Source organism: Cynocephalus volans, chromosome 4 (assembly GCF_027409185.1).
Source record: "Cynocephalus volans isolate mCynVol1 chromosome 4, mCynVol1.pri, whole genome shotgun sequence".
Taxonomy (NCBI): Eukaryota; Metazoa; Chordata; class Mammalia; order Dermoptera; family Cynocephalidae; genus Cynocephalus; species Cynocephalus volans.
In genome coordinates, this window is record NC_084463.1 from 163,692,728 (window position 1) to 163,719,583 (window position 26,856).

Here is a 26,856-nt window from a genome sequence, read left to right on the forward strand (position 1 = left end):
CAGGAACCCAGTGGAACCGCTGGACTTCTGACCTTCAAGACTGAGAGATAATAAATAGGAGTTGTTTTATGTCAAGCTTGTGGTAATTTGTCACTGCAGCAGTAGAAAACGAATACAAGCTCTGTACGTATTAATGTTGAAAACACTTTATATATATATCGTAAATATTTTTCAAGTGTCATTTGTGTTTTTAAACTTTACTCTTAATTATACTTAATTTTCCTAATTTTATTATCCAAGGGTAAACTAAAGTTCTATTTTGGGGGTGTCCTTTGTGGTCACCCCCAGGTACCCAACACTCACATGCATCAGAATCACCCAGAATGCTTGCCGGAACACAGGTTCCTGGGCCCTGCCTCCAGAGTTTCTTATTTAGCAGACCTGGGAGGGCCCAGGTCCCATGTGATGATGCTGAAGCTTCCGTCCCAGGACCTTTGAGAATGCATCCCTTCTCCAACCTAGGAAGGTCCTGAAAGCCCCAGGGTGGAAGGAAGCTGAGCCCCGCCCAGGATGGGCGTGACCAGATGAAGCTCCGCCCACGGGCATGGCACCTCCGTTCTCATTGGCTGGTAGTGTAGCGTCAGGGCGCTGTCCGCTCCTCCTCCCGGACACGACGGGCGGGGCCGCTGCGCCTGCGCAGTGGGGTTCTGAGCTCGCGAATCTTGCGCTCTGTGGAGGGTCGGGTCCTCCCGCCGGCGACCGGATGGCGGAACCCAAGGAGGAGACGGAGCCCCTTCTGGGCTGGGCCCGCGGCGGCGGTGGCGGCGGCGACTGCCCGCCGGAGCTGCCTACTTGCCGCAGCGTCCGAGTCGGCTTTGGTGAGCAATCCCGGGAAGGGACCGCGGGGCCGGGGTCGCGCGTGGGGGATCCCGCTGTCCCGGCACCGCGCGTCGCTGCCGGGCGCGCCCCCACGGGCCGGAGTCTGAGCTGGGCCCGGGCCGCGCCAGGCGCGAGAGGACCCGCTTTCCTCAGAGGGCGGGCTGAGCCCTGCGGACCCCGGCCCCGGGCGGGGGCAGAGTCGGGGGCTTCAGGGCAGCCCGGAGGGCGGGGAGCCAGCCCCCTGCGGCCCCCTGCGTCCCCCTCCAGCCCCCTGCGGCACCTTCCGTGTGCCGTGGCGGGTCCGGACCGAGCGCTGGGTGACCCGAGGGACTCCTAGGCGACAGCACCTTCATTTTCCCCGTTTCTTATGGGGGAAACTGAGGCTCATAGAGGGACGTCACCCTATCCAAGGTCACACAGCCAGTAAGTGGCGGAGGTGGGATTTGAACCCATCTGGGAGTACCTTGCCATGGTACCAAGAAGGTCCTGCTTGGTATCATGCTCTTCCTGGTCCCCGGAGCTCCTGGAGCCTCCCATTTCCCAGGCCCCCTCCACCTTGCCCCTTCCTCCCCTTGCCCTCTGCAGCTGCCAGCCAGCCCCTGAGTTCTCTACTCACTCACTCCAGCCCTTCCTCTTTAACATCCTCTCAGAGGCTGCTGAATCCTAGGAGCCCTCGCTGACACCAGTGGGATTAGGTGCTGGGTTAGAGCAGAAAGGCTTTAGCCTCGTTTTACATATGAGGAAACTGAGGCCCAGAGAGGCCTGAGACCTGCCCAAGGTCACAGCCCTGGGTTTTGGTGCGGCTTCTGCTACTTCCATGCTACCTGGGCCACTTCTCTCTCTGGGCCTCACTTTCCTCCCCTGTCCGGGACAGGACTGGGTTGGAACCAGTAGCATGTGCCCATCCATTGAATAACAGGGGACCACGGGGGTCCCTGATAGGAGATGAGAAAACTTGAGGCTGAGGCAGCCACCCTGTCTGCCCACTTCAGAGGCTGCCTCCAGGAAGTTCTCCAGTCTGGGACCAGTCAGGAACCAGGTCTGCAGGGACCAGGTGTTGCAGGTCCCTTGACAAGGGACATAGGATATGGCTATGTTCAGGGGACACAGATTTTGTGGCTGCAGGTCTGGATGCCCTTCTGGGGCTGCCACAACCGTCTGTGTGGCTTGGCCAGTTGCTTAACCTGCCTGAGTCTTTATCAAAGAGGTAGTTGTAGAGGCTGTCTAGAGGGGCATTGTGAGTATTCAGAGAGAGAATCTAGGGGTTGCCCTTAGCACAGGTCCTGCAGGCTAGGAGGGCTGGTGTGTGGGTGCTGATGTAGGAGCACCATGATTATTGCATGTCCCTGCCTGGCAGAGCAGGTGCCTGGCACAAGAGACCCGCTCCTTTGAGAGAGGATTCAGGGCTGGGCAGTGTAGCCGGTGAGAGGGAGTCTGGGGAGATCTTTGTCCCGACTCTGTGGCCTTGGTGAGGGCTTCTGAGAACTGGGCAGACACTGTGTTTTGATCTCCTTGGCCAGGCTGCCTGACGAGGCTCATAGACCAGAGGAGCGGTGGAGACACGGAATGGCTCATTCAATCTCTGCTCCGGTGCCAGTGCCGGGCTCTCAGATGGGGGCCCTGTGCACTGGGCTACTGGTGGAACTGCTGTTACAGGGCGTCCTGAGGACCTCAGTGGACCCTGCAGTTGGGTCCTTCTGACTCAGTTCCACCTGATGGGCCCATGGCCAAAGGTCTTGGGTCAGAAAATCACCCTTTTACCGGTTATGAAAAAGTCAGAGGATGAGGGCTTGCTGTATTATAGAAGCTTGTAGAATAATAATAATAGCAAATGTTTATGAAGGGCTTACTTTGCAAAGCACTCTAGCTATGGTAACCCACTCAATCTATTCATAAATCCTGTTGGAAAGGGTCTGTGAGGAATTGAGGCGCAGAGAGGTTAAGGGGCTTGTCTAGGGTCACACAGGATCCTGATCAGGGCCCTACACAGATTGTGCAGCGTGGAGCCTGGAGTAAGAGGGGGAGTGGGAGTTGGGGATGTCAGGGAGCAGAAGCTTGGGGCAGACTGACCAGTCCAGGGCTGATATGTAGGATGCAGTGTTTGATTCTCTGTTGTCCTCCATGGTCTGTGGCGACATTCTGGCTTGGTGTGCCTGGCAGAACTCCCTCAGCCCTCGTGGGGTGATTGCCACCCAGGGTGATGCTCTCAGGGTAGGGTGAGCTGCCCTGGGGAGTCCCTGGACCCTCAAGTTGGGGGGCAATGCTCCTGGCAGAGGCAACAGCTGGGACAAAGGCTTAGAGGCTTTGGAGGGCATGGCCTTGGTAGAGCCAAGTTCAGTAAGTGGCATGGAGGATGCAAGGTTGCGGAGCCGGAGAGGAGGTGGGTGGGCGGGAGAGGGGCCCCACAGTACCAGGTGGGCAGAGCATGGACCTGGAATAGTGGGGACCCACGGAAAGCTTGACATGCTTCTGAGGGTTTGTGACCAAATCCCTGTGGCTGCTGCAGAGTGGGACAGCTTTCCCAGGGTTTGTCACCCTGAGCTCTGTCCAGGTGAGCTCAGGTGGTCAGACCCAGAATTTTATAAACCAGCAACCAAAAAGCCAAGGGAAAGAAAACCATGAGTGCTGGACAGTTCTAGGATGCATGACACCTGTGCCTGTGACGGCCTGCCTGGGCAGTGTGAGCCCCTTCCACAGTCCTGGGACTGCAGTGAGCCCAGGGCCTTGGTAGCCTGGCTGTTCTTGTGGAAAAGCTTGTGTCTCCACAAAGAATCTCCAGGCGAGATTCTGTTTCTCTCCTAAGATGCTTTCAGGTGATACCAGCAGTCACCATCTTTAGAGCTTCCCTGGGAAAACATTCAGGGGTCCATAAGGTGAGCCTTGTGGTTGTACATGTGGGGAAACTGAGGCGCAGGTAGAGGAAGGTGCTTGCTCTAGGTGACACAGCAAGGACGTGGCAGAACTAGGACAGGGTCTACTGCCTCTCTCCAGGGTCCCCCATGTCTCTGATGGGTCTCTGGGCCCTGCTGCCTCTGCCCCATGTCCCCAAGCACAAGCCCTGAGGACAGGAGCACCGTCTTTCCAGGGATGGTGGGCGGAATGGGTGGCAGTGTCCCGGGGCCCTGCCTGGGGGCCTGCCCCACTGCCACCCACCTCTCGCTCTGGTAGCTCTGTGATGTCTTGGGCCCCAAGGGGCCAGATGTAGAATTGTGGACTGAACTGGTGGCAGGGCTGTCCACCTCATCCCAGGCCCTGATCTGTGAGCTGCCCAGGGGCCGCAGCCCTTGCCCTGGGCTCAGCACGGGCCTCAGCCTCCCCTGTTGCCGTGAGCCTCGGCTCCTCAGACTTTCTTCTCCCTCTGTTGAATAGCAGCTTCTGCAGCGAAGCTCCCGAGGTGGCATGTGCCCGCGGGACTGAGCAGGCATGCCGTCTTGCTGCTCCTGGGTGGGTGAGGGGCTCGCGAGCAGGCCAGGCTGCTGGGATGTGGCCTTTGTGCTACCTGACTTTTCCTGAAGGCCCCTCATACTCAGGAGCCAACCTCCACCCTCACCCACACCCACAGGAGGCTCTGCCTTGCTTGTGTGTGTGAACCCAGTCATTGGTTGGTGAAGGTGACGGCCCCCCTTTGCCAAGAAAGGCACTGATGGAGGACTGGGGGGACTTGGGAGCTCCCTCACCTTTGACCCTGGGGTGACTTGGGTGGGGACGCCAGGTCCTGTGCACCCTGACGGTGAGGGGATGGGACCTTGGCAGTTCTCAGAATTTGATGAGGAGTCATGGAGGTATCTTCCGGTTCCAGCTGTCAGTTTTACATGTTGGTGTTAAACTGTGGTCTTGTTGGATGGAGGGTAGACAGGTGGTGGTCCCCGTTTACAGTCAGGACACTGGGCTGCAGCATGCTGGTAAAGGCCATACTGCTGGCCCGTGGTGGGACCTGGCAGAAGAGCAGTGCAGCAGCCCCGTTTACTGAGCACACTCGGGGTGCCAGGCCTGGCGGGGGTGCTTGCACCCCTGTGTTGCACCTCACAGTTCCCTTGGGAGCCAAGTGGGTGACCATGAACACCCACATTTGACAGAGGAGACCAGCAGGTGGGGGAGCTGGGCTCTGAACCCCGAATCTGGTGCCAGGGCTCTGCAGATGCTGCTGCTTCTCACGGGGCCCCACAGAGTGCTGTGTGTCCTCTTCGCGCTGTGCCCTGGGCCGCAGCAGTCATGGGAGCAGAGCTGCTTCTCCTCTGGGCCCTGGGCCCTGTGCTCTGGATGCAGCAGCTCCTTACCTGGTTTGGACCTTCCCAGGGCAGGTATAGCACCACCAAGCAGGTCCTGTCCTCTGGGCATGTGCAGACATGCTGCAGACTGGAAGGCATCTTGTGATAAACAGAGCCTTGGAAAGAGCTGCAGTGGCTTCTTTTCTTGATCACAATCGTCTCGTAGGGGTGAGGCCATGTGGTCCCGCTCAGTCTGCCGACTGTTCTCTCTGACGTAGGGGCTGCGGCCAGCCAGGATCTCTGCATCGACCAGGCTGTGGTCTTCATTGAAGATGCCATCCAGGTGGGTGTGCCTGCTGGTGGTGGCTGGGCCTGGGTCTGGCCTTGGGGCTCTGGGAACTGGGTGGTGGCTGCCCTGCTGGTGGAGAGCCTCCCCTGCCCCTTCATTCCTCACTGTCCTGGGGCCAAGGCCTCAGTTGCTGGACTGGTTAAGATAACTGTCATGGTGGGCCTCTGGGCATGGCTTCATTGATTTGCCACATGCCAAGGCCTGTTGTGGGCCACCCTGTTCAGGGTCCTAGGTTGGGGGGCCTCCTGGAGGGTGACACAGTTGCACTAGGGGTGAGAGGTTGGCCTTGCACAGAGAAGAGGGAGCCTTGCAGGCAGGCAGAGACACAGCTGTCCCTGCAGCAGACCTTCCCTGCGTGTCCACTCTGCACCTGCCTGCCCTGGGTCCTTGAGGGTCTTGGTCCACTGGGCAAACCTTGCAGCGTGTGACTATCTGAACCTATTGGGTCAGGGAGGGGCAGCTGTTCCATGTGCTGAAATGGACCCTGTGATCCACAGCCTGTCTCCCCGACTTGGGTCTATCTGGTGTGAGAAGGGCGTACTGTGTGAGGCTGTGTGTGGCGCTGGGGCAAAGGTCAGGACACGTGTGTGTGCAGCACAAAGGGGACTCTCGACTCATACGACACCTTGTGACCTTTCACTTCCAGTACCGCTCCATCAACCACCGCATGGATGCTGGCTCGCTGTGGCTTTACCGATGGTATTACTCGAACATGTGCCAGTGGTGAGAACACACCCATGTGGAGCTTGGGGTTACTGTGGGCTTGCATGGGGCGGGGGGCTGCCTCCCCTGTGTTGGGGACCACGCTGTCTCAGGATCCAGGCAGGCTCCCCTCCTCATGGGAGCAGAAGGAGGCAATGCTGTCCCCTTCTCATGGGAGGAGGAGCCCAGCCTGGAGGCAGAAGGGCTCCAGTGGCCACGAGGGGTTCCCTTCCAGGACATTGGGGTTGGCCAAAGGCAAGTCTTGACCAGTGGGCGGTATTTGACCAGGTCTGGTGGCCACAGCCTGGTGTCGCCAGCTCTGTCCTCTGCCGTCCTGGGCATTCTGCCTGCTCATCAGACTGTTGGCCCCAGGGGCAGCTGTTTCTTGCATTTTAACCAGTTTTTGTTCCCCTTCTAGGACTTTGAACTTCATCATTTTCTTGATCCTGGCTTTGGCTTTTATTGAGACTCCTTCCTCGCTCACTAGAACCGCAGACTTGCGCTACCGCTCCAGCCCCTGGGAGCCACCATGCGGCCTGACTGAAAGCATCGAGGTGATCTGCCTGCTGGTCTTCGTGGCCGATGTCTCAGTGAAGGTGAGGTGGCTGCCAGGTGGTGCGTGAGCCGGTGCCACGGTCCTCTGCATGCAGCTGCAGCTGCCCTGGCCTTCCCAGCCCCTGACCGCCTCCTTCCTAATTTATTGCTGATGCCTCTGTTGCTGACTTCGCACTTTGAACTGCTGAGCAAAGGCCTGGGTTTCTTGGACAAGTCTGGCCCTTGAAGCAGAGGCTGTGTTGGCTCTTCTCTCTGTCTAGAATTAACTCGTTGAGGGTGGTGCAGCCTGGCGGGGCTCTGGGAGCAGTTGCGGTTCTGACAGTGACCCTGTGAGGGGAGACCCCAAGTGAATGAGCAGGACCAGATGGTCTGCCTTCATGGCTCATTGCGCCTCCTCCAAAGAGAAGAGAGAGCAGTTGGGTGTGGGGTGGAAAGGGGTCTCTTGCTCACACAGCAACTACAGTGTGTCCAACTCTGGATTCTGTCTGTGACCTGAGTCCTTCCAGAGTCTGGAATGGGCCCCACCATGCTCATTTAGGCTCTGGAGTCTCGTCAGAGCCTGGGGAGCCTCAGCGACTTTCCAGCGAGCCTCAGAGGTGCAGGGCCTTGCTGTGGACCTCACATTCTGTTGTTTTTGTTTAATAATGATTCCAGCACTGCAGGCCCGGGGGCCCACATGTCCATGGTGTTAGGTGGTACCTAAGGATGCAGACTTCTGTGGGGTCAGCCCTGCTGCTCCTGCGGCTGTGGTCTCACATTGCCTCCTGGTCATGTGGTGCCCTTGTCCAGAGCCTGCCCGGCAGTCCTGTGTGGGAAGGCTGGTTGTGTGCTGACTGTGAGGGGTGTGGCTGCACGTTGGCATGTGTGCGTTATGGTCCCGGGTAGTTTTCTCATTAATTTTCTTTTAGCCCACATATGGTTAATAGGTCTGGGGATTTTTAAACTGGAACTGAAACTGGTGAGTAGTTGCCATTAGTGTTTTTGATGGTTGGTGTGTTTGGGCAGTCTCAAAAGGTAAGAGATAGCACACAGGTAAGCTGTGACCTCTGGAGGCTTTCTTGGTGAAGGGAGATGGCAGTTAGGTGTGGGAAGAACAGACAAAATCCCCCTTCCCAAACCACTGTGCCATAGCGGCTGAGGGACACCCACTCTGCTCATATCAGTTTGTCCTAGTCTTTTCCAGAATGTATTCCCATGCCTTCTCATTTAGCTGCACAGCATGGTTGGTTGGATAGGCAGAACAGGCAGGGACCTGTTTCTGATGAGGAAGCTGAGGCCAGAGAAGTTAAGTGCTGTGCCTGAGGTTGCACAGCGAGCTTGTAGAGGGCTCGGCCAGGAGCTCAGGCCCCCTGACCACTGCTTAGCTTCCTGCTCTGCAGCTGCAACATGCAAAGACCTCAATGTTTGATGAAGCTCTCTCTGCTCTGGCCGCCCTGATCATTGCTTGTGGGCACCTGTGTCCTCTGCCTGGCTGCAGGGCCAGTTTCCATGTGGCCACTTGCTGGCTCACCCACCCGTCTCTCTTGCAGGGTTACCTGGTTGGGTGGGCCCATTTCTGGAAGAGCCTCTGGCTGCTGGCCTACCTGGTGGTGCTGGTCATATCTCTGATGGACTGGACTGTGTCCCTGAGTCTCGTTTGTCAGGAGGTAGGTGGTGAGGTGGCTCTGGGACGGGGTGGGGAGCTCTGTGGGGCTGTGGGTGCAGTGAAACAGAAACCTGTCAGGTGCTTTAGCAGAGAGAATTGGATATAGGGACTTGAACAGGTGTTGAGTAACCAAAAAGTGAAAAGGGAGCCCAGTGGATACAGAGAGAGAACAGGAAGCGGCCCCTGGCCCAGGAGCAAGGGGAGAGGTGGGGGCTGTTGGCAACTGGGAGCTCAGGGGAGGGCTGCAGAGATGGGGCCTGTCCTCGGACCACCAGGGATGCTGCCCAGCAGGTGCTGATGCTTCCGAGGGGTTGTCAGGTTGGTTCCTGAGTGCTGACGGAGAGCGGGCTGGGAGTTCGGGTATGGCCAGCAGGAGCAGCCAGTGACGGGAAGGGAGCAAGGCTCACCTCCCACCTCCTGCCTTGCAGCCTCCCCCAGGGTCCCCACTGGCAGGACCTAACAGGGAGCAGCTGCTGAGGGAGAGCTGTGAGTGGGGGGCCCCGGCCCCAGTGGCACAGTGGAGAGCCGAGGGGTGGAGGGTACAGCCCACCGCTCAGCCACTTGGAGTCCATGGCCTCCCTCAGTTTCATGCAAGAGCAGAACACTTAGTGTTCCCAAGGCTCTTGGACCCTTCCTGCAGGCCAGCTGCTATCAGGCGAGAGGCCATTGTAAGGACAGCAAGTGCTGTGGCTGTGCTGTAAGATGAGTTCCCTGACTGGAAGCAGGGTTTGCAGGACTGTGAGCTGGTGGGTAATTCCCCACCAAGTTCCTCCACCCACTGCTTGGATGGTGGAGCTGGGAGAGGCATCAAGAGCAGTGCCGGCAGATCTGCAGGGCTGTCTGTCCAGGGAAGACAGATCAGTGCCTGGCAAGGGGAGGGGACCCAGTGCATCCAGCCTGTCAACAGTGGCTGAGAGAATTCTCTGATCCTGGGTCCTAAGACCAGAGCTTCCAACCAGTGGGCAGTGAGTAGGTTCTGGGTGAGCTGGGGGCACTGACCCTCCTCAGCTTCAGGGGCCAGAGCCCAGAGCAGTTGTCTGCTCGCTGCTGTTTCCTTTGGCCTTCCCAGTCTTGTCCTGTGCCAGGTGCTGGGGCCCCCTCTGAGGACAATGTGTGCAGACTGGGGTGTTGAGCGTGTGCTTAGGACTCTTTACTCCATGGCATTCTGAGGGCCTGCTGTGTACTGGTGCTGGCAGGACTTGCTGAACAAAACAGGCAGGGACTCTTGTCCTGGGGGACTTATGAAATGGAGCCAGCATGCAAGAAACACCAGATGCAGAATATAATTCCAAAGTGCAATGGGTGCCATGATGGAAAGGAGCCCAGGGCAGTGCTAGAGGAGGCGGTATTACGCTGAGATCGAGGGGAAGGGCACGACCAGCCAGTTGAGCAGAGAATGGCAGGCTGAGTGCTGTGGCCAGCGGGGCCCAGGATGGGGCTGGAGTGACCGGCAGGGCCAGCTCCCATGGGTCCTGCAGGCCATGATTAGAGCTGTGAGCAGCCATTGGAGGGATTTGGTTTTGCACGAGGATCTGACAGCTATGCTTCTGAGATGTTGAGTGGGGCACAGGATTGCAATTGAGAGCTTGGATTTGAAATTGAAGATGAGAGTCCAAAGGGTAAATGTGATACAATCATGAGGATTGAGGTCATCAAGGGCGTAAGACCAGAGAGAGGAGAGGAGGGGGCTCTAGGAGCCCAGCATGTGGGGGTCAGGCAGGGGCGGAGCCTGCTGGAGGTGTGCAAAGCAGGACAAGTTCGTGGGGCTCAGTTGCTTGAGGTCACCTTGGGTGGGTCTAAGGGCCTGGAAGGAGGGTCTACTGGGACAGGAGCAGGGAAGTGTGGGGAGAGTGAAAGGGAGAGGGTTGTTTGGTTATTGTTGTTGTGAATGGAAGGTGGGAAACGCCGCTGTGTGGGTGGTGGGAAGGGAGAAAGTGTGGCAGCCACCCCTTGAGTGGGTTGGAGGTGGTCCCCAGGACAGCTGGAGGTGGGTGGGCCTGGCAGGAGGGGAGGAGGGGTGCATGGGAGTGTGGGGAGCGTGGGGAGGGCAGGGTGTGAGAGTGTGTGTTGTGGGGGTGGAGGGCAGGAAGTGGCAGGGTGAGGAGCCTGGAGGCAAGGATGGTCTCCCGAGAGGTGGGACAGCCAGCTTAACAGCAGGACATGGAGGGATAGCTGGGCCAAGGCAGGAGCAGGGGAGCGGGGGGTGCTGGGGAAAGCATGCCGCCCGCCCCCTTTCTAGCTGTGCCCTGGGTAGGAAGTGGGGGGATAGCCCCTCTGACATGGGCAGGGACAGAGATGCTGGGGGAGGGAGAGACTGAGTGTACAGCAACTAGGAGTTGGGAGACAGACCAACGACAGGGAAAGAGAGCAGAGGGGTGTCTCCCGGGGAGGGAACCCAGGCCCTGGCCCTGAGCCCAGTGCACCCAGAGTAGCCTCCAAGGTGCTGGGGCCTGGGAATGCTTGCCCACCTGTGATCAGAACTGTCAGGGTGGAGCTGGAGAGGCAGGTGCGGTTTCAGTCTGGCAGCCGATTCCCGGGTCTCTTCCAGCCGCTGCGCATACGTCGTCTCCTTCGCCCCTTCTTCCTGCTGCAGAACTCCTCCATGATGAAGAAGACCTTGAAGTGCATCAGGTCATCACTGCCGGAAATGGCCAGGTGGCTCTTGGTGCCTGGGGCTTGCAGGGGTGGGTGGGGGCCTATGGGGCACTCTGCAGCTCTCGCTCCCTCCCCTGGCTGGCCGATAACAGCATGAGAGTGTGGGAGGCTGGTGGGTGGTTGTTCTGGGGTCTCTGTGGGTCCCATGGCCCCTTTAGAGGCCTCATTGCAGACCTGTTCCCTCCCCCAGCGCCCAGCTAGAAGGTTGCTGAGTCCCGTGGATGCCCCCTCTGATAGGTCTTTGCTTGTCCCATCTCCACTTTGCATGCTGCCAGCTTAGACTCTGTACAGCCGGCTTAGCTGCTCCTGATGTCACCCCCACTTGGAAACCCTCCTGATTCCTGGGACCACCTGAAGTGTGGGGCTTTCTGCTGCGTTCCAGGCCCAGCCTCTGTCTGGCCTCAGCTCTCATGGCTGATCCCTCCAGCCCAGATGGGTGGCAGTGGTCTCTCCACTGAGAGACTTGGGGCCTTTGGGCACTGCCTCTCCGGGAGCCCTGGGCCATGCATCTGAGGTTGCATGTGTCGCTACCAAACAGGGGAGTCTGCTGGGGCAGGGCCGGGCCTATCGTCTGAGCTCATGGACTGCACAGGAGGCAGGTTCTTTGGGGAGAGGAAAGGACCCACTGCTGCCCGGATCTGCCCCAACTGGTCCCTGCTCCTGGGTGCTTCCGCAACCAGGCCCTGCCCATCCTACGGGGCTGTGGGCCGCACTGTGCCTGGTGCTGAGTACCCCGTGTTCTCCCCCAGCGTTGGGCTGCTGCTGGCAATCCACCTGTCTCTCTTCACCATGTTTGGGATGCTACTGTTCACCGGTGAGAAGGTAAGGTACCTTGTGGGCCAGTGGTGGGGTCACCCTGAGGTTTGATTGATGGAGGGGCTGGGCTGGCATTATCCGCCTTTGCTTAATCCGTGAGTGGACTGCCTGAGACACGTATCTCGGAAGCTAGTGGTGGCCCACGTGGAGTCCAGGTGTCGGTCTTCAAATGGCCTCAGTGTCCCCCATCCCCGCTGCCAGGGCACCTATCTGCCCCGGAGTCTCCCAGCTCAGGGCTACTGGTGCTCTGTTCAGGCCGCCCCTCCCCACCATCCCTTGTACCCTAACTCAGTTCCCGTCCTGCACTCCATGTCTCCCTCCCCCTCTCTGTCTCTCTCTGCTCCTCCCTGCCAGGCCATTCACCGAGGGCGATTCTGCTGGGTTTTCCTCCAGCTCCAGTCAAACCCCACCTCAGGGCTGCCATTCCTGACACCCGGTTTTCTCTGTACCCCTCCTTGACTGAGGCCCCCCTCAGACTGTCCTCACCTGTCGGGACGGCTCCGCTTCCCATGCCCTCCCCCAGCACTTGTCTCTCCCTTCATCTCCTCCTCTCCAACCACTGGCTCTGGCTCTTTCCTGCCAGGGTCCCCCTCCCTACCCAGCCCCTCACGTTCCGCTTTCTGGCCCCAGCAGCTTGCTGCCGTGGGGAGGTGTCTGCCTGTCACCCCCACCCTTGGCTCCTGCCTTGGCCTCACCCCCAACCTGCGATGGCATACATCTGTTCTCATGTCTTGGCCAGGGTCACTGTCCTCCTCAGGGTTGGGGCCATCCTGCTTCTCTGCGTCCTTGTCCTTGGAATGTGGCCAGTGCTCAGCCACAGCTGGTTTTCATGAGTTTGTGGCAACATTTGAGGATGGGGCTGTGCTGCCCAGGAGGGCAGGAGTGAAGACTTCTGATCCTGTGGGAGGGGTCAGCCCCAGAGGGGCCGGAGCCCCTGTGTGTGTGTGCATGTGTGTCTGTGTGCGCATGTCTGTGCATATGAATGTATGTGTGTCTGCATGTATCTATGTGTGTGCATGTTTGTGTATGTACATGTGTATGTCTCTGTGTCTGCATGTGTCTGTGTGCATGTCTGTGTGCATGTGTGTGTGTGTCTGCATGTATCTGTGCACATGTCTGTGTGTGGGTGTGTCTCTGTGTCTGTATGTGTATTGTGTGCACGTCTGTGTGCATGTGTGCATGTGTCTCTGTGTCCGTATCTATATGTGCATGTCTCTGTGTCTGCATGTGTATCTGTGTGCATGTCTGTGTGCGTGCGTGTGTCTCTGTGTGTGTGCGTGTCTGTGGGTGGCAGAGGCAGTTTCTGGGCTCCTGAGGTGGGACCAGCGAGAGAATCTCAGGGCCTCCATGTGACTGTCCAGTGATGACTGTGGTTGCTGCTGTTTTGCAGGGCCCAGGATGGTGGGCAGAGCTGTCCTTGGGGCCAGAGGTGGCAGCAGCCTTGGTTTCAAGGCTGGGGCATGGCCTCTGCCCTGGGAATGCTGAATGTCGAGTGTCCAGAGGTGCCTGAAAGGGTTGGCCCTCCAGGCCCGGGTGTCTGCCCCTGAAGGGGAACTGGGCTGAGGGAGGTGGGCATTGTGTAATTGTGGAGCAGACCACTGCTCAGCCTGGTCTTGGCGAGAGTCCAGTTCCCTGCCAGAGGTTGAAGTTTGGAGGCACATGTGATGGCAGCCGACCTGTCCTGGGTTCTTTGTCCTCGGCCCCCTTGCCAGCCTGGCCTGGAGGACAGGTCGGGAATGGGAGGCCTGGGTGGGAGCCGCCATGTTTCTGGGTGGCCTTGCTCAGTGCCCCGGCTCTGCTGCTGGGAACACGGTGCCTGATCTTGTTTTCGCTCCTTTTAGAAGCGCTGTCTAGAGCCACGTGCTCATCATTCCTGGCCTTGCTCACTGTGAAGGTCCCACATGGATTTCTTTTCAAGAATCAGGGTTGGTGTTCAGGATGCCTGGTCCCCCAGCAGCAGCAATGGCATTGTCCCGTTTTACATATGTCCTCCTGGGTCAGTCAGGCTGTCTGTCGTGTTGAGACCCAGGACCCTGTGCTCCCCTGCAGAGCTGTGGCTTGGAAGGGGGCTCTGGGCATGGAAGGCCACGGCTGTGGGCTGCTCTGTTCGAGGAGGAGAGGCAGCTAGCTGGGACTCAGCCCGGGAAGGTGTCTGCTGCCCTGGGAGGCCTTGCATCTCCATGGGCCTCAGTGTCCTTGTCTGTAAAATGGCCCAGGTGCTAGAATGTTCCTCAGTGGGCAAGAACCCCAGTTCTGAGCTTGGCTCAGTGGGTGCTTAGTGGGTGGGGGGGATTGTTTTACATTTATCTGAATGTGGCGGTTCTGACTGGGTGGGGGTGGGAGGGGCAGCCCAGGAGGCCGAGCTCAGCTCTGTGGTTCTGTGGTCCTGCGGTTCCTGTGTGTCCGAGCTGGCTCTGCTTCATGGCCCCCGGCCCTGTGACTTCCTCTCATTCTCCCTGTGTCTCCCACCCCTAGCCGTTTGTGGAATCTCTTACATTGTTGGCTCATCTGTCCTTGGGGCTCCATGACTGGGCAGACCAGGTGGCAGTGCCATTTCATAGATGGAGACTCAGAGGCCCTGGTGTTAGTGTCATGCCCTGGGCTGAGGCAGGAGGGGTGGCCTGTGCAGGAAGAGTGACTGTGTGGATGGCTTCTACAGGGATTGCTTGCAGAGAGGGCCCTTGGCTGGCAGCTGGGAGCTTGGGTTTGAACAGTCCCTAAGTAATAAGGTGGTTTTGTGTGCTTGGGTGCTGAATTCAGCTGCCCACACTGTTCCTGCAGCCAGTCTGGCATGCAGGGGTCACCATTGTCTAGCTGGAGGTCTGGAGGCTTGGAAGGCAGGGGGTGCCTGCGTGGCAGCCCCAGTGAGAACCCCGGGCTTGGGTGGAGTCACCTCCTGGGCAGAAGCACTGCACTTGTTTGCTGTGATTGGTGACAGGGAGCCCGGCTGTGCGTGAAGCCCCCACGCAGATCACTGTGATGAACCCAGCCCTGAGCAGCAGGCCCCTGGGTTCCGGGTGGGGTTGTGAGAGCAGGCAAAGGCTCTCCCAGGGGCTCATGATCCAAGTCCCAGCTCTGACTGACTTTCGGTCTCACTTCACACACAGTGCATAGCTGAGTCAGGTTGCACGGGGCCAGCGGGCCCTGTATGTGATCTCTGGTTGCTAGGCTGTGGTGCTGTTGGGCTGGCTGAGGGCTTTTTACCGTGGTTCTGAGCAGGACTGCATACATGGCCATGGCCGTGTGCCTCGGTGGTCTCCCTGGACGTCTGCTCTTGTTCCTGGAGATCCTGAGTTTGGTCCTGCCTGGCCATGAGCTTGGAGCCTGTGGGGAAACAGGGGTGCAGGCTGGGCAGCCAGCTGCGTGGCCCTCGCCCCGTGGGGCACAGGCCCAGGTAGCTCCCCCATGGCCGCATCTGTTCTCAGCAGGATGACGAGCAGAACAGGGAGAGGCTGACCTACTTTCGGGACCTGCCAGAGGCGCTGACCTCCCTGCTGGTGCTGCTGACCACGGCCAACAACCCCGATGGTGTGTGCGGAGCCAGGGCAGCACCCTGGCGAGCCTGGCATGGGGGCAGTTTTGGGAAACCGAGTCTTTGAGACAGGCAGGGGTGTTTAAGGCCTTTTATTAACAGGTGGGGGAAGAGAGGGTAGCACTGGCCTTCCTCTCCTGTTCTCTCCTTCGTTCCCCGGCTTTCCCTTCTCTCCTTTATTGTTTTTCATTTTCCCTTTTTCTCTTTCCCACTTTTCCTTTTTCTTTCCTTTTCTTTCCATTCTGTCCTTTGCTTTCTTGCTCCCTCCTTTTGTTCTGGGTTCCTTTTATCTTCTCTTTCCCTTTGTCTCCTTGCTCCATTGACAAATGGTGGTGGTTGGTGGGGTCCCTCTGGTGGCCTCCTCTTGAGGCCCACCTGTGGCCGCCTGGCCCCCATGGTGGGGTGCCCTTGGCAGCGTCATGTGTGAGGGACCCTGGGGTCTTAGCTGGTCCTGATGCTCCAGCTGCTGCAGCCGTGTGGTGTGGCCAGGATGGGGAAGCCGTAGACCCCCTGGGCTCAGCTGTGGCCTGGCCACCCTGATGGTGCCTTTCATCTTGGCTCGAGGATGGTCACTGACCACAGAGACCTTCCAATGAGGGTGGCCTGGGAGCTTCCGCAGCCAGGGAGAGCTGTGCAGCTGACCCTGAGCACAGTCCCCGTATGTCCTGTGAGTCTCAGCAAGTCACTGCAGGGAAGGCTGAGTTGTCCGTGGGGAGTGGTCTCAGGGAGGCAGATTCAGCTCAGCATGAGGGACGAACATCCTTGATAGGTAGTGAGTTTCCTGTTCCTGAGCCTGTGTGCACAGAGTCGTGAGGCTTGGAATTTGGACAGGAGGGCAGCACAGAGCCTGCTTTCTGTTGAGAAGGGAGCAGGGTAGGGTCGTGCACTGCAGTGTGAGCGTGTTTTCCCTTTCTCTGATTTCCTTTCTTTCAGTGATGATTCCTGCATATTCCAGGAATCGGGCCTATGCCGTCTACTTCATCATCTTCATCATAGGTGAGCGCGGGCACGTCGATGATCGCTTGGCCAGGACTCTTCCTTCTGTGACAGGATCCCCAGCCATCAGGGGCGGGGCTGCCCTGTCATGCCCCACCACTGTAACTGAGCCTCCTGAGCCCCTGACCTCATACTTTAACCTCAGTGTGACCCCACCCTAGAGCTTCACCCCAGCCAGGGTGTCCCTGACCTTGTAACTTCACCTCAGTGTGTCCCCAGCCCTGTGGTGTGTGGTCTGTGACCGCTGATGACCTTGTCTGTCCTCCCACCCATGACTGGGCAGGACAGGTGGCACACCCATATGATTGAAGGGCACACGCCAGCCCACGCTGAGGGCCTTGCTGCAGGCCCCATGGTGGAATCGGGGGCATTCCGTGGGCTGTGAAGGTCCTGACCCTCCTCTACCCTCCTGTGAACCCCGTGTGCCGTGCCATGCTGACCCTCTGGGCCCCTGAGTGTCGCCCCAGCTCTGGGCTGCCCTCGGGGTTGGTTTGGCTGCTGCTCCTTCCAGACTCTGCCATTGCCCATCATGTCCTCTGTGACTGTGGCTTCTTCCTCCCAAAGGAAGCTTGTTTTTGATGAACCTGCTGACGGCCATCATCTACAGCCAATTCCGGGGCTACCTGATGGTGAGCTGGCTGCCAGCCTGCTGGGCAGTGTTGGAGCTACCCTGGAGACCATGCAGGGCAGGACCTAAGCTGGCCAGATAGGTGGCCCCTTGGCCTTGCTGGCCAGGCCCTGGTGGTGGCGGGAGGGCAGGAGGTGCCCCTTTTGTGGGTGAGCCCTAGACACCCCGTGTGTCCTTGCCACATGCCGTTGCAGGAGTGCAGGAGTTGTTGCCACGTCCACCCAGTTGTTGCCATGTTCCTCCCCTGCCTCCCCCCACCCCCCAGAGAAGCTGTCACAGATCACAGCTCCCAGGGCAGCTGACCCCAGACCCTCTCGTGGTGGAGCTGGGGATCCAAACACACAGAGAAGAAATGCACACCTTAGTGAATTGCCCAGTGAGCTGTGCTGTCGGGCCCCACTCCTGCCTGGGCCTTGGCTGGGCTGCTTCCTTTGAGGATTGTCCCCTGGAGTCTGTGTGACCGACCCCTGATGGGCGAGTGGCTGCTCCCAGTCTTTCCCCTTCATCCCTTGTCCAGGGAAGGAGGTGGGGATGAGGGGATGTGTGACCAGGAGGGTTGAGGGGGACCACTCAGATGTGTCCTCCTTGCAGAAATCTCTCCAGACCTCGCTGTTCCGGAGGCGGCTGGGGACCCGGGCTGCCTACGAAGTCCTCTCCTCCATGTCAGGGGAGGGAGAAGCTGCCCCTCGGGTGTGAGTACCGGGCCCCTCTTCTTCGTGGGGAAGCGAGAGCTGCTGCTGCTCTGTGAGGGGGGTTCATTAGGGGTTTCCCAAGCACCGCCTGTGCCTTGCCCCCTGCTGGCCAGACTACATGTAATACTCCACCTCGAATCAGCCACATCTGCAGTGCTCTGGGGTTCCCGTAGTTCTTGCATTTGAGTCAGTTTGTTTGTCCTTGTGACCCCCGTGGAGGTCGTGGGCTGTTACTGGGGTGTCAGAGCCAGAGGTGTTTGGGTCACTTGTCCACTCTGGTGTCTTGTCTGTAAATGAGGGCAGAGAGCTTGAGGGTGTCTCCATGGAAGGTTCTGATCCTGATCTCTTAGCAGTGGTGGAGTCTCAGTTGGCCCCTCTTTAAAGGGGGTCACTAGTGTCTCCCTGGGGATTTTAGAGTACAGGAGACTGTAAGGTGCCTGCAGTGCTGGACCGTGATAGAAGCTTCTTAGTTGGGGCTCTGGTCGTTGCCCAGGGCTGCAGTGGGGACTCGTGGCCAAGCTCAGGCCAGAAGCCAGGGGTGGAGCACCCAGGCCAGGATTCTGAGGAGGACTCAGCTGGCCATGCTCACTGGGTTTTTTTTTTTTACCCATAGAGTTGGGGTGAAGCCCCAGAGCCTCCTGAAGGTGCTTCAGAAAGTCCAGCTGCACAGTTTCCACAAACAGGCCATTATGGAGGTAGATGCTTCCCCCATGCCTGCCCTGCCTGCTTTGGGGCCCCTCCTGGGAGGTCCCGAGGGCAGCAGCCCCTTTACAGGACTGGGGATGTGGCTTCAGACCAGCCTGGTGTTCGCAGTCCCGCTGGGGTGGCTCACCTTCTGCTCTGGGCTGCGCGTCCCTCCTCTGCAGAAGGTGCGATCCTACGGTGGCGTCCTGCTGTCCACAGGCGAGTTTCAGAACCTCTTCAATGAGCTTGACAAAAGCGTGATCAAAGAGGTAAGTGGGGCAGGCCTGAGTCTCCAGCCCAGGGCCAGCGGGGGCTTTCCGGTGTCTGCCACTGGTCACCAGGAGACCGCTTAGTGACCAGGGCCAGGGCTCGCCTGCTGGGGATGCTGGCTCCTGGGATGGGGAATGGGAATGAGATTCCCTTGGCGTGTGGAAACGGGGGGGGGGGGGGGGGGGGCCTCATGAAATTCACCAGACAGACCCCAGGAACTAGTCTGGGTCATGCCTGACACAGAGGAACCTTCCAGACAGTTTTCTCCATTTCCATGACGAACTCTCCTCTTCCTGTCTCTCCTTCCCTGGGAAGGCTGGACACTGGTCCTCTCCAAGGCCTTTGACTTTCATCCTTGACACTGATTTGCAAATTGCCACGTGGGCCTTGGCATCCAGCTAAGCCCCATGTCCAGAGGCCTGGAGTGGGTTTCTGGGGGGTGGATGGAGATGCTGGGGAACAGCTGAGGGGTTCGCACGGAGTTTGTTGGGGCAGTGGAGGGGCTGCTTAGCCTAGAGAGGACCAAGCTGGATCTGGAAATGGGAAGGGCACAAAGATGTGGAGCCAGGCGTCTCCTGTTGGTTGGACTCCTGCCAGTTCTGTTGCTGCTGTTAGTTTGCTAAGGCTGCTGTAACGGGGCGCCACAGACCGGAAGGCCTCTGCAGCAGGCCTTTGTTCTCTCACAGTCCTGGAGACTGAAGTCCGAGATCAAAGTGTCACAGGGCTGGTTCCTGCTGAGTCCTCTCTCCTTGGCTTGCAGATGCGTCTTCTCTCTCTGTGTACACGTGGTCGTCCCTCTGGGTGTGTCTGTGTCCTGACTTCCTTCTGTTATAGGGACACAATCTTAGGGGATTAAGGTCTACTATAATGACCTCATTTTACCCTAATTACCTATTAAAAGGCTCTATCTCCAAATCAGTCAACATTCTGAGGTAATGGGGGTTAGGGGCTTCATCTTGTGAATTTTGAGGGGGACGAAATTCAGCCCATAACCATCAGCGCCTCTGGGATTCATTGTCAGCCTCTGAGGCCTCAGGCCACCGTCAAAGGTGGTTTTCTGAAAAATGTGTTTTTTTAAGGTCCTTTCAGACCATCTGGAGCTGGGTCCCACCTCAGCCTGAGCTTTGGGTGCTACATATGTGTTCCCGTCGTCATTTGGGGCATCCCTTCTGGGGCAGTGTTCCTCAGAAGGTGGCACCCCCACACCCCTTGGGACATGGGAGGCCATTGTAGCGACATATCATCAGGTGACACGTTGCATGTTGATGCCGTCAAACCTCTGTGTGGGACGAGGCCGGGCAGGGGAGGTCACCTTCAGGTGCACATTTTGCAGAAACTGTGGAGATGGTCTTCAAATGACAGAAAATTGGGACATGCCATTCTAGATAATGGTGCTTGTTCTAGGGCTGGAAGTTTGTGGGGCACAGGAGGCAGCTGTTAGCAGCTTTCATAGGCCAGATTTGCTGTGATTTGGCCCTTTCCCAGGTGCAGGCACACTCAGGCAGGGAGAAGGCAGTCAGTATAAAGGCTTCTGGAAAGGCAGTGCTCATCCTCAGGGTCTAGCTCAGTGGTGTCCTCTGAGCCACTGGGCTCTCCCTGGGCAGTCGCCTCCTGACCTAGGATCTGCGGAGTCCTGATTGTTCAAAGCTGACTCTCTCACCCTCTTCTTGTGTCAGGATTTGATGATAGAAAAGGAGGTGCCTCCTCTGCTGCTGCAGAGCAGGGGTAGGCGGATTGCATGGGTCATGGCTCAGTGGAGGGGCCCATGCCTGGCATGGGTCGGGAAAGGCCCAACATACAAACCACGTCCCTGCTCTGGTCGTGCCTGTCCTAGCCCGGCCTTCTCCTCTGTGGCCCTCAGGATGGCAGAGTCTTTGGCTGGTTTGCCTGGGTAAGAAGGAAGCAGCCCTCCCCGGGGCAGCTGGGCCCAGGCCCTCAGCAGGCAGTAGTGTGGGCATGCAGAAGGATTTGGGTACCAGTGTGGGCAGGTGGCCTTGGGCACTGCTTTCCACATTGAGAACTGTGGGAGGTTGGGAAAGTTACAAGCTAGTCAGGCTGCGGCTGTAGGTCACCAGCGGACTGTGTGTCTGGGTGTATGGCTGGGACAGAGTGCTTCTAGATGTCCTCACACGACACCTGTGATCCATGTGTAGCACCTGGAAACCCAGGGAAGCTATGCCCTCCTAACATGTCCTGCGGCGCCCTCTACTGAGAAAACCTCATCTCGTGTTCACTGTGGGCTAGAGATGCTGAAGGGGACTCTGGCCATGTGGCAGAGTGGGTATTGAAGGGTGAGTTGGGAGTTGGGAGGCAATGAATTGGTAACTGGCACAACCAATTTGGGTCCCGCTCCAGAATAGCCACTGTGATCAATTTGATATTTTGGTGTTTTCCTTCCAGACTTTTCCCCACGCAATCACAGGCATATGCGTGCACCTGAAGAAACACTTGCATTGTTTTTCTTTGACGTATAAATGAGGCGTTGTGGTTTCCACTCCACAGCATCTTGCAGATCTTCCCGTTTTCGTGTGGGATGTCTTGTGGGGACGCACTGTTCTCTCTGCCTGTCTGATGCAGTGGCAGCTCTTCACATGCAGCTGTTGGGCACATAAAATGTGGCTGTTGCCTCTGAAGAGCTGGGTGTTTAATTTCACTGAACTAAAATTTCAACAGCCACATGCGGCCAGTGGCTCCTGCGTGGGTCAGCAGGTGCAGGTCCGTCTCCTGCTCCTCCACTGCTGTGTCATGGCGCATCGCTGAGGAATGTCTAGCTTGTTCCCGCTGTTGCTGCAGCCACCATCTTGCGCCTCTGTCCTTGTGCACACATGGAAGCGTCTAGGGAAGCCACCGAGCTCTGAAAGTGCTCGGTCTGAGAGTGTTAATGTTAGTAGTTCCTGCCAGATTGTCTGCTGTGGCTCCCCACTCCTGCCTGTTCACAGTGTGTGAGTTCATTTGTCCTGTGCTAAGTTTTCATGGCTGTTAACATGCCATTTATATGTATTTTTTCACACAGCATTTTTCATGTTGTGGACAATATTTACATACATTTAAGATGACTGTGTAATATCACAACATGATTTACTTACAGCATCAATGGACATTTAGGTTCTTTTTACCTCTCTTTCGGTAATATAAAGACCACTGCCATGAACATCGTTGTGTATGAAGCTATTTCTGTGTTTGGGATTATCATTTGAGGTTGGGTAGACTAGGATAAGAAGTAAGTTGAGAGTAGGTAGGAAAAAGCCGAATTCCAGAATAAGGGGGTACAGGCATTTTTGGGCTCCGATAGCCACGGCCACCTGTTGGAATGTGTTTCTGAGCACATGTCTTTCCTTCCAGCACCCGCCGAGGCCCCAGTACCAATCTCCGTTTCTGCAGAGTGCACAGTTGGTCTTCGGCCACCACTACTTTGACTACCTAGGGAACGTCATTGCCCTGGGAAACCTGGTGTCCATTTGTGTGAGTGAAGGTCCGCCCCCGTGTTTCCCACTCCCCGTTGCTCTCCCGCCTGCGCTTGCCCGTCCCCTGTGCTGTGCCTGCCAGGTGAGTGAGCTGCCCTGTGCTCCGGCTTTGCAGGTGTTCCTGGTGGTGGATGCGGACGTGCTGCCTCAAGACCGTGATGACTTCATCCTGGGGGTAAGCTCTGAGGTCGCACTGTCAGGCCGTCAGCCTGGCCAGGGGACGAGGGAATCAGAAGGGGGCAAGGGGGCCTGGTGGGAGGCAGGGCTGTCTTCATACAGAGCGAATCATTCTGTCTTCTGTTGTCATGGGGTGGCTCAGGTTCAGAGGGTGGGAGTGGGGGGTGTGTTGGAGGAGGAGGTGCGCCTGAGGAGGGGGTCCCTGGGCCCATGGGGAGTGCTGGGAGAGGCTGGTGCAGGCAGCGGGAGCAATAGGTACAGGCCTGGGGTGATCGAGCCCAGTGCCAGGGGGATGGCAGAGGGTCGTGGAGAGAAAGGACACCAAAGGGGCAGTAGGCATGACCCTGGGGGTCTTCCTGGCTGTCTGGCTTTGAGATTTGAGCTTTTACTTGTTTGCTCTTTCCCAGCCATATAAAAAATATTGTGAACTCCTTTCCTGATGTTAAAGTATTTCCATTTTGGATTTTAAGTGATATAGCACCACCACCCCTATGTTATTTTATGCCAATAACATAACAAAGGATGCATTTTAAAGTTTATTTTAGTGCAATATATTATGAGAGATATTAAGTTGATGAAAGCCATGTAATTTTTCTTAATTTGTAAGAAAAAGGTTGATTTGTCAAATTAAAAAATGACACGTAGTGTTACGTGTATTGAATGTAGAGTGAACTTTGTCATAGCATCAAACATGGAAAAATGGCTTTACTAGTGTGGTCTTTGGAATTCTTCTACTTTATGCTTAAAGGAAGTAAATTTTTATTTTCTTAATTTTGTTGTACTTTTTTCCTGGATTAGATTAGAAGGATTCAGCTTCCTCTTTGTGGATGACATGTTGCAGAGGTGGCTGGTTTTTATTCCTGATAAATGTCAAACTGGATAGAGTTGACCTGTATTTTATTGTTTTAAATGATAGTTTTTTAAGCACTGGGGTGAGCTTTGATTTTTTGTGAGGTACTTTGTTCAGATGAATGCCACTTGGGGGTTCCCTCGAAGCTTGTCTCGGGTGACCGTGCATCATTTATGCCCGTCTGTAATTGTTGCTGTTGCAGGGTCAGAAATGTTTCCTCTTCCTGTCTTTAGCAGCTGTCTCCTTTGGGCTGTGATTCTGACAGTGTTGACTGAGAACAGGTGGGATTTAGGCTGGACAACTGGGGGGTGGCCGTAGCGCCAGCTGAGTAAAGCACACCCTGCTCCACCTGCCCCTGCAGGTCTCTGCACACAGGGGAGGGAGGGGCCCACATGGCCCCTTTAAGGGAAGAGCTACTCCATATTTTGCTTACTGTCTTCAAAAAAGGCAGTGGCACAGTAGTCTGAGACCACCTTTTATGAGGAGCCCCCAGCAACCGTCCTCTCCAGGGATTGGGAAGATGCTTCTGTGAGCTGAGAGTCTCTGTCTGGGGGCCCCCAGCTCAAGTGTGTATTGGTAGAGATCACTGTGATGGCCCGGGGAGGCCTGGGGGTGTGCAGATGTGCCTGTTAGTGTACAGGGCACCCTAGAAGGGAGTACAGAGTACAGAGCAAGAATGGGGTGCTAGGGATACCCCATGTATGAGGGGCGGGGGCCTGGGAAGGAGCAGCAGAGTTGTGGGAAGAGAAGGGGGATGTAGCTGATGGGCTTCTTGCTCCACAGCCAGCTCCTGTGCTGGCATAGGATGGGACTCGAGGGGCCCTGCCCCAGGCCCCCCATAGGCCAAGATGATGACCAAATGACCAAGTGGCTGCGTGGGCCCTGTGGCCAGGGGTGAGGCTGGGTGGGACCGGCAGCACAGGGCTCTGACGCTGGGCATGTCTCCTGCCCTTCCAGATTCTCAATTGTGTCTTCATCCTGTACTACCTGCTGGAGATGCTGCTCAAGGTGTTTGCTCTGGGCCTGCGAGGGTACCTGTCCTACCCCAGCAACGTGTTTGATGGATTCCTCACCGTAGTCTTGCTGGTAAAGTTTGAGATGGGCTGAGGCCCGGCCTCTCCTGGCGGGTGTGTGAACCCCCCGTGGCGTTGCGCTGTGTTCCATCTCAGGCCCCCCTGAGTACCGGCAGGCCGTAGGAAGTGGGGCTCCTGCCTTGAGTGACGAGGGCTGGCGTGGCGACCTGCCCCCAGCCAAGCGGCCTGGCAGGCGGCCAGCAGGGGGCTGCCGGAGGCTGGGTTTCTGCTGCATCCGAGTGTCATGGGAGGCAGGCTGTTACTCCTGGGCCTCCCTCGGGGAGGACTCGCAGCCGTCACCAGCGAACCCAGCCCCAGGTACGGCATCTAATGCTGCTGATCACAGCGTGACCTCAGCGTGGGCAGACTGAGGGTCCTTTGGGTCCCAGGAACCCAGGGCGTTCTTGGGAAATGTTCCTTTCCCCAGACATTGAGAGCGTGGGGGTCGCACTTGGTGTGCACGTGTCATAGTGGCGGTAGCAGAGCGACATTGACTCGCATGGGGCCAATTAGAGCCACTGGGCCCCTTGGGACACGAGTGAGGAGGATGTGACCAAGTGCCTTCTCCCACATCTGCCCTTCATTGTCCCCCAGTTCCCAAGGCCAGAGTGTCTTTCCAGCTGAAGGAAGTCCTGACATCTGTAACCAACCCAAGGAGACATGGGCAGAGCTCTGAATTCTCCCTGAAAGCCCGTTTTGGGGAGAAAGCGTTAGACGTGAGCTTTATAATTCCTTTAAAAGCTGCCCAGATTAGCGTTGCTGTAGCGATGCCTTCTTTTCTTTTGTAATTAAAGGTTTTGGAGCTCTCAACTCTGGCTGTGTACCGATTCCCACACCCAGGCTGGTATGTGACTGACGAAAACCGAGGGAGGCTACAGCAAACACGTGCCCCCAGCGCTCCCCAGGGAGGGTCTCAGCTGCCCCACGAGGTCCCGGGCCTCCCTGTAGGGCAGGCTGTGTGATTGCTGAGCAGGGTGCTGCCCCTGCCAGCTGAGCATCGCATGGGAGCAGAGCCCCCGTCACTCGCAGAGTCCTCTCTGGACATCGTGGGTGAACTCCAGCTGCAGCGGGAGGCGGTTACGCTTTCCCTCTGGGCTGCTGCTCCTAGCACTGTGATGGGACATGTGGCCCCAGATGTGCTGGGCCCAGCAGCAGAGATGCCCAGGTCTGGGTGACCTGTGATCAGTGGGATCGGGCTGGGCCCCTCTGCTGGTGGGAACGTCCAGGTTTGAGCTCCCGCCCGGCAGTGTGGCCTTGGGTTGCCACCTCCCTCTCTGGGCATCAGTTTACCTCCTGCATAATGGTGGGGGCCTGGGGCCCAGGGCTCACTGAACTTTTATGATATGGCTTGAGCCCCACTTCCCCCAGTTCTGACCTCTCAGAGGGATGCAGGGTAGGGAACCCAGGGTGCTTTGCGGCCTTGTGCCATCCTGTGCAGTGAGGTTGCTCTGCCCAGCACCAGGTTGGTGCTGCAATGCTCCTGCGAGCCTGTGATTTGGGCCCAGAGTGTGGCACAGAAACAGGAATGGGGTGGGCACAGGGCCCCAGCAGGCACATGTGCTGGCTGTGGAACCTTTGTCAGGTCTGGTCTCTTGGCATCACTGTCTGTACTTCTTTCATTTTAGATAGTGGAGCACCTAGGAACAGCTCGGGACAGGCAATAGGACTGAAAAGCTCTTGCCGTTTAGAGTCACCTCCCTGGGAAGCCCCAAGAGCTGTTTACCTGGGTGGACAGGCAGGGTTGGCACACTGTGCACCAGGCAGCTGGGCCCAGCATGAGTGCCTGACTCGGTAGCCGTGGGGAATCATGGTGGTGACATTCTGGGTGAGAATGGGTTTAAGTAGAAATGACAACAGAGAGGCCATGATTGATGCCAAGGGGTGGGTGGAGCAGGGATGGGGACAGGGGATAGGGTCAGGGGATGAGACAAGGTCAGGGGTCAGGGTCATGGGATGGGGTCTGGGTCACCGGGCAGGAGTTGGGGGATGGGATCAGTGGACAGGGATAGGTCAGGGTCAGGGGACATGGGACTGGTCTCGCCCAGTCTGCTGAGACCTAAGCTCTGGCAAGTCCCAGCATCTGGAACCTCAGTGGTCTCCTTTGTAAAGGAGGGTCTGACGTCTGATGCTGCCAGTGTGGGGGCTGTGCTGGAAGGTGCTGGTGTGGCTGGGACTGCCAGGGCAATCAATGGGAGTTGGGACAGCAGGAGGGCCCAGGCTCTGACCTCCTGCCGTGCTGGGGCTTTTCTGCTTGGTGTTGGCTACGGTGCCCTCTCTGTGCCTCTGTCTGTCTCTCATGGCCACCCATGTCCTTGTGTTCTTCTCATTGGCATCCTGGGCCTCTCCCAACCCGACTCCTGCATGTCTCTCCAGGAAGCCGCCGATGCTGGGCCTGCTGTCACTATGGGACATGACCCGACTGCTGAACATGCTCATTGTGTTCCGGTTCCTGCGCATCATCCCCAACATGAAGGTGCGTGGCGTGTCTGGCTCCTGTGCTCACCTGGCTATCCAGTTAGAGGTCTGAGGGCCTGGGACAGGGAGGGACCCAGGACTGTCCCCCTCATCTGGGCCCCTGGGGTGCGCCCTCAGCCCTCTCCCGCATCCTGTGCAGCTGGAGCGGGGTAAGAGGAAGTGAGAGCGTCCCGCCTTGCGTTGCTGGGTGAGGACAGCGGGGCCTGGCTGGGAGCGGGAGCAGCCACGTGCTCTATGGGGCCCTGGCACCTGAAAGGGTGGGGACT

General features: G+C 57.6%; 1 protein-coding gene across 7 annotated transcripts in view; it reads left to right on the forward strand.

The window, feature by feature from the left end:
• The first annotated feature begins 655 nt into the window (after positions 1-655).
• Positions 656-26,856, forward strand: part of TPCN2 (two pore segment channel 2) — a 79,886-nt gene continuing 53,685 nt past the window's right edge. For 3 of the 7 annotated variants that reach the window (XM_063093631.1, XM_063093626.1, XM_063093632.1), the window contains exons 1-18: positions 656-818; positions 5,306-5,370; positions 6,023-6,099; positions 6,497-6,674; positions 8,163-8,279; positions 10,827-10,933; positions 11,683-11,755; positions 15,175-15,277; positions 16,215-16,277; positions 16,842-16,906; positions 17,497-17,597; positions 18,211-18,292; positions 18,464-18,550; positions 21,894-22,013; positions 22,131-22,190; positions 24,000-24,128; positions 24,910-24,959; positions 26,489-26,588. In XM_063093631.1, coding sequence (XP_062949701.1) covers positions 704-818; positions 5,306-5,370; positions 6,023-6,099; positions 6,497-6,674; positions 8,163-8,279; positions 10,827-10,933; positions 11,683-11,755; positions 15,175-15,277; positions 16,215-16,277; positions 16,842-16,906; positions 17,497-17,597; positions 18,211-18,292; positions 18,464-18,550; positions 21,894-22,013; positions 22,131-22,190; positions 24,000-24,128; positions 24,910-24,959; positions 26,489-26,588 — 1,692 coding nt within the window. In that variant the 5' untranslated portion in view covers positions 656-703. The remainder of the gene's footprint in view (positions 819-5,305; positions 5,371-6,022; positions 6,100-6,496; positions 6,675-8,162; positions 8,280-10,826; positions 10,934-11,682; positions 11,756-15,174; positions 15,278-16,214; positions 16,278-16,841; positions 16,907-17,496; positions 17,598-18,210; positions 18,293-18,463; positions 18,551-21,893; positions 22,014-22,130; positions 22,191-23,999; positions 24,129-24,909; positions 24,960-26,488; positions 26,589-26,856) is intronic. The other 4 variants (XM_063093630.1, XM_063093633.1, XM_063093627.1 and 1 more) reach the window with 3 other exon arrangements.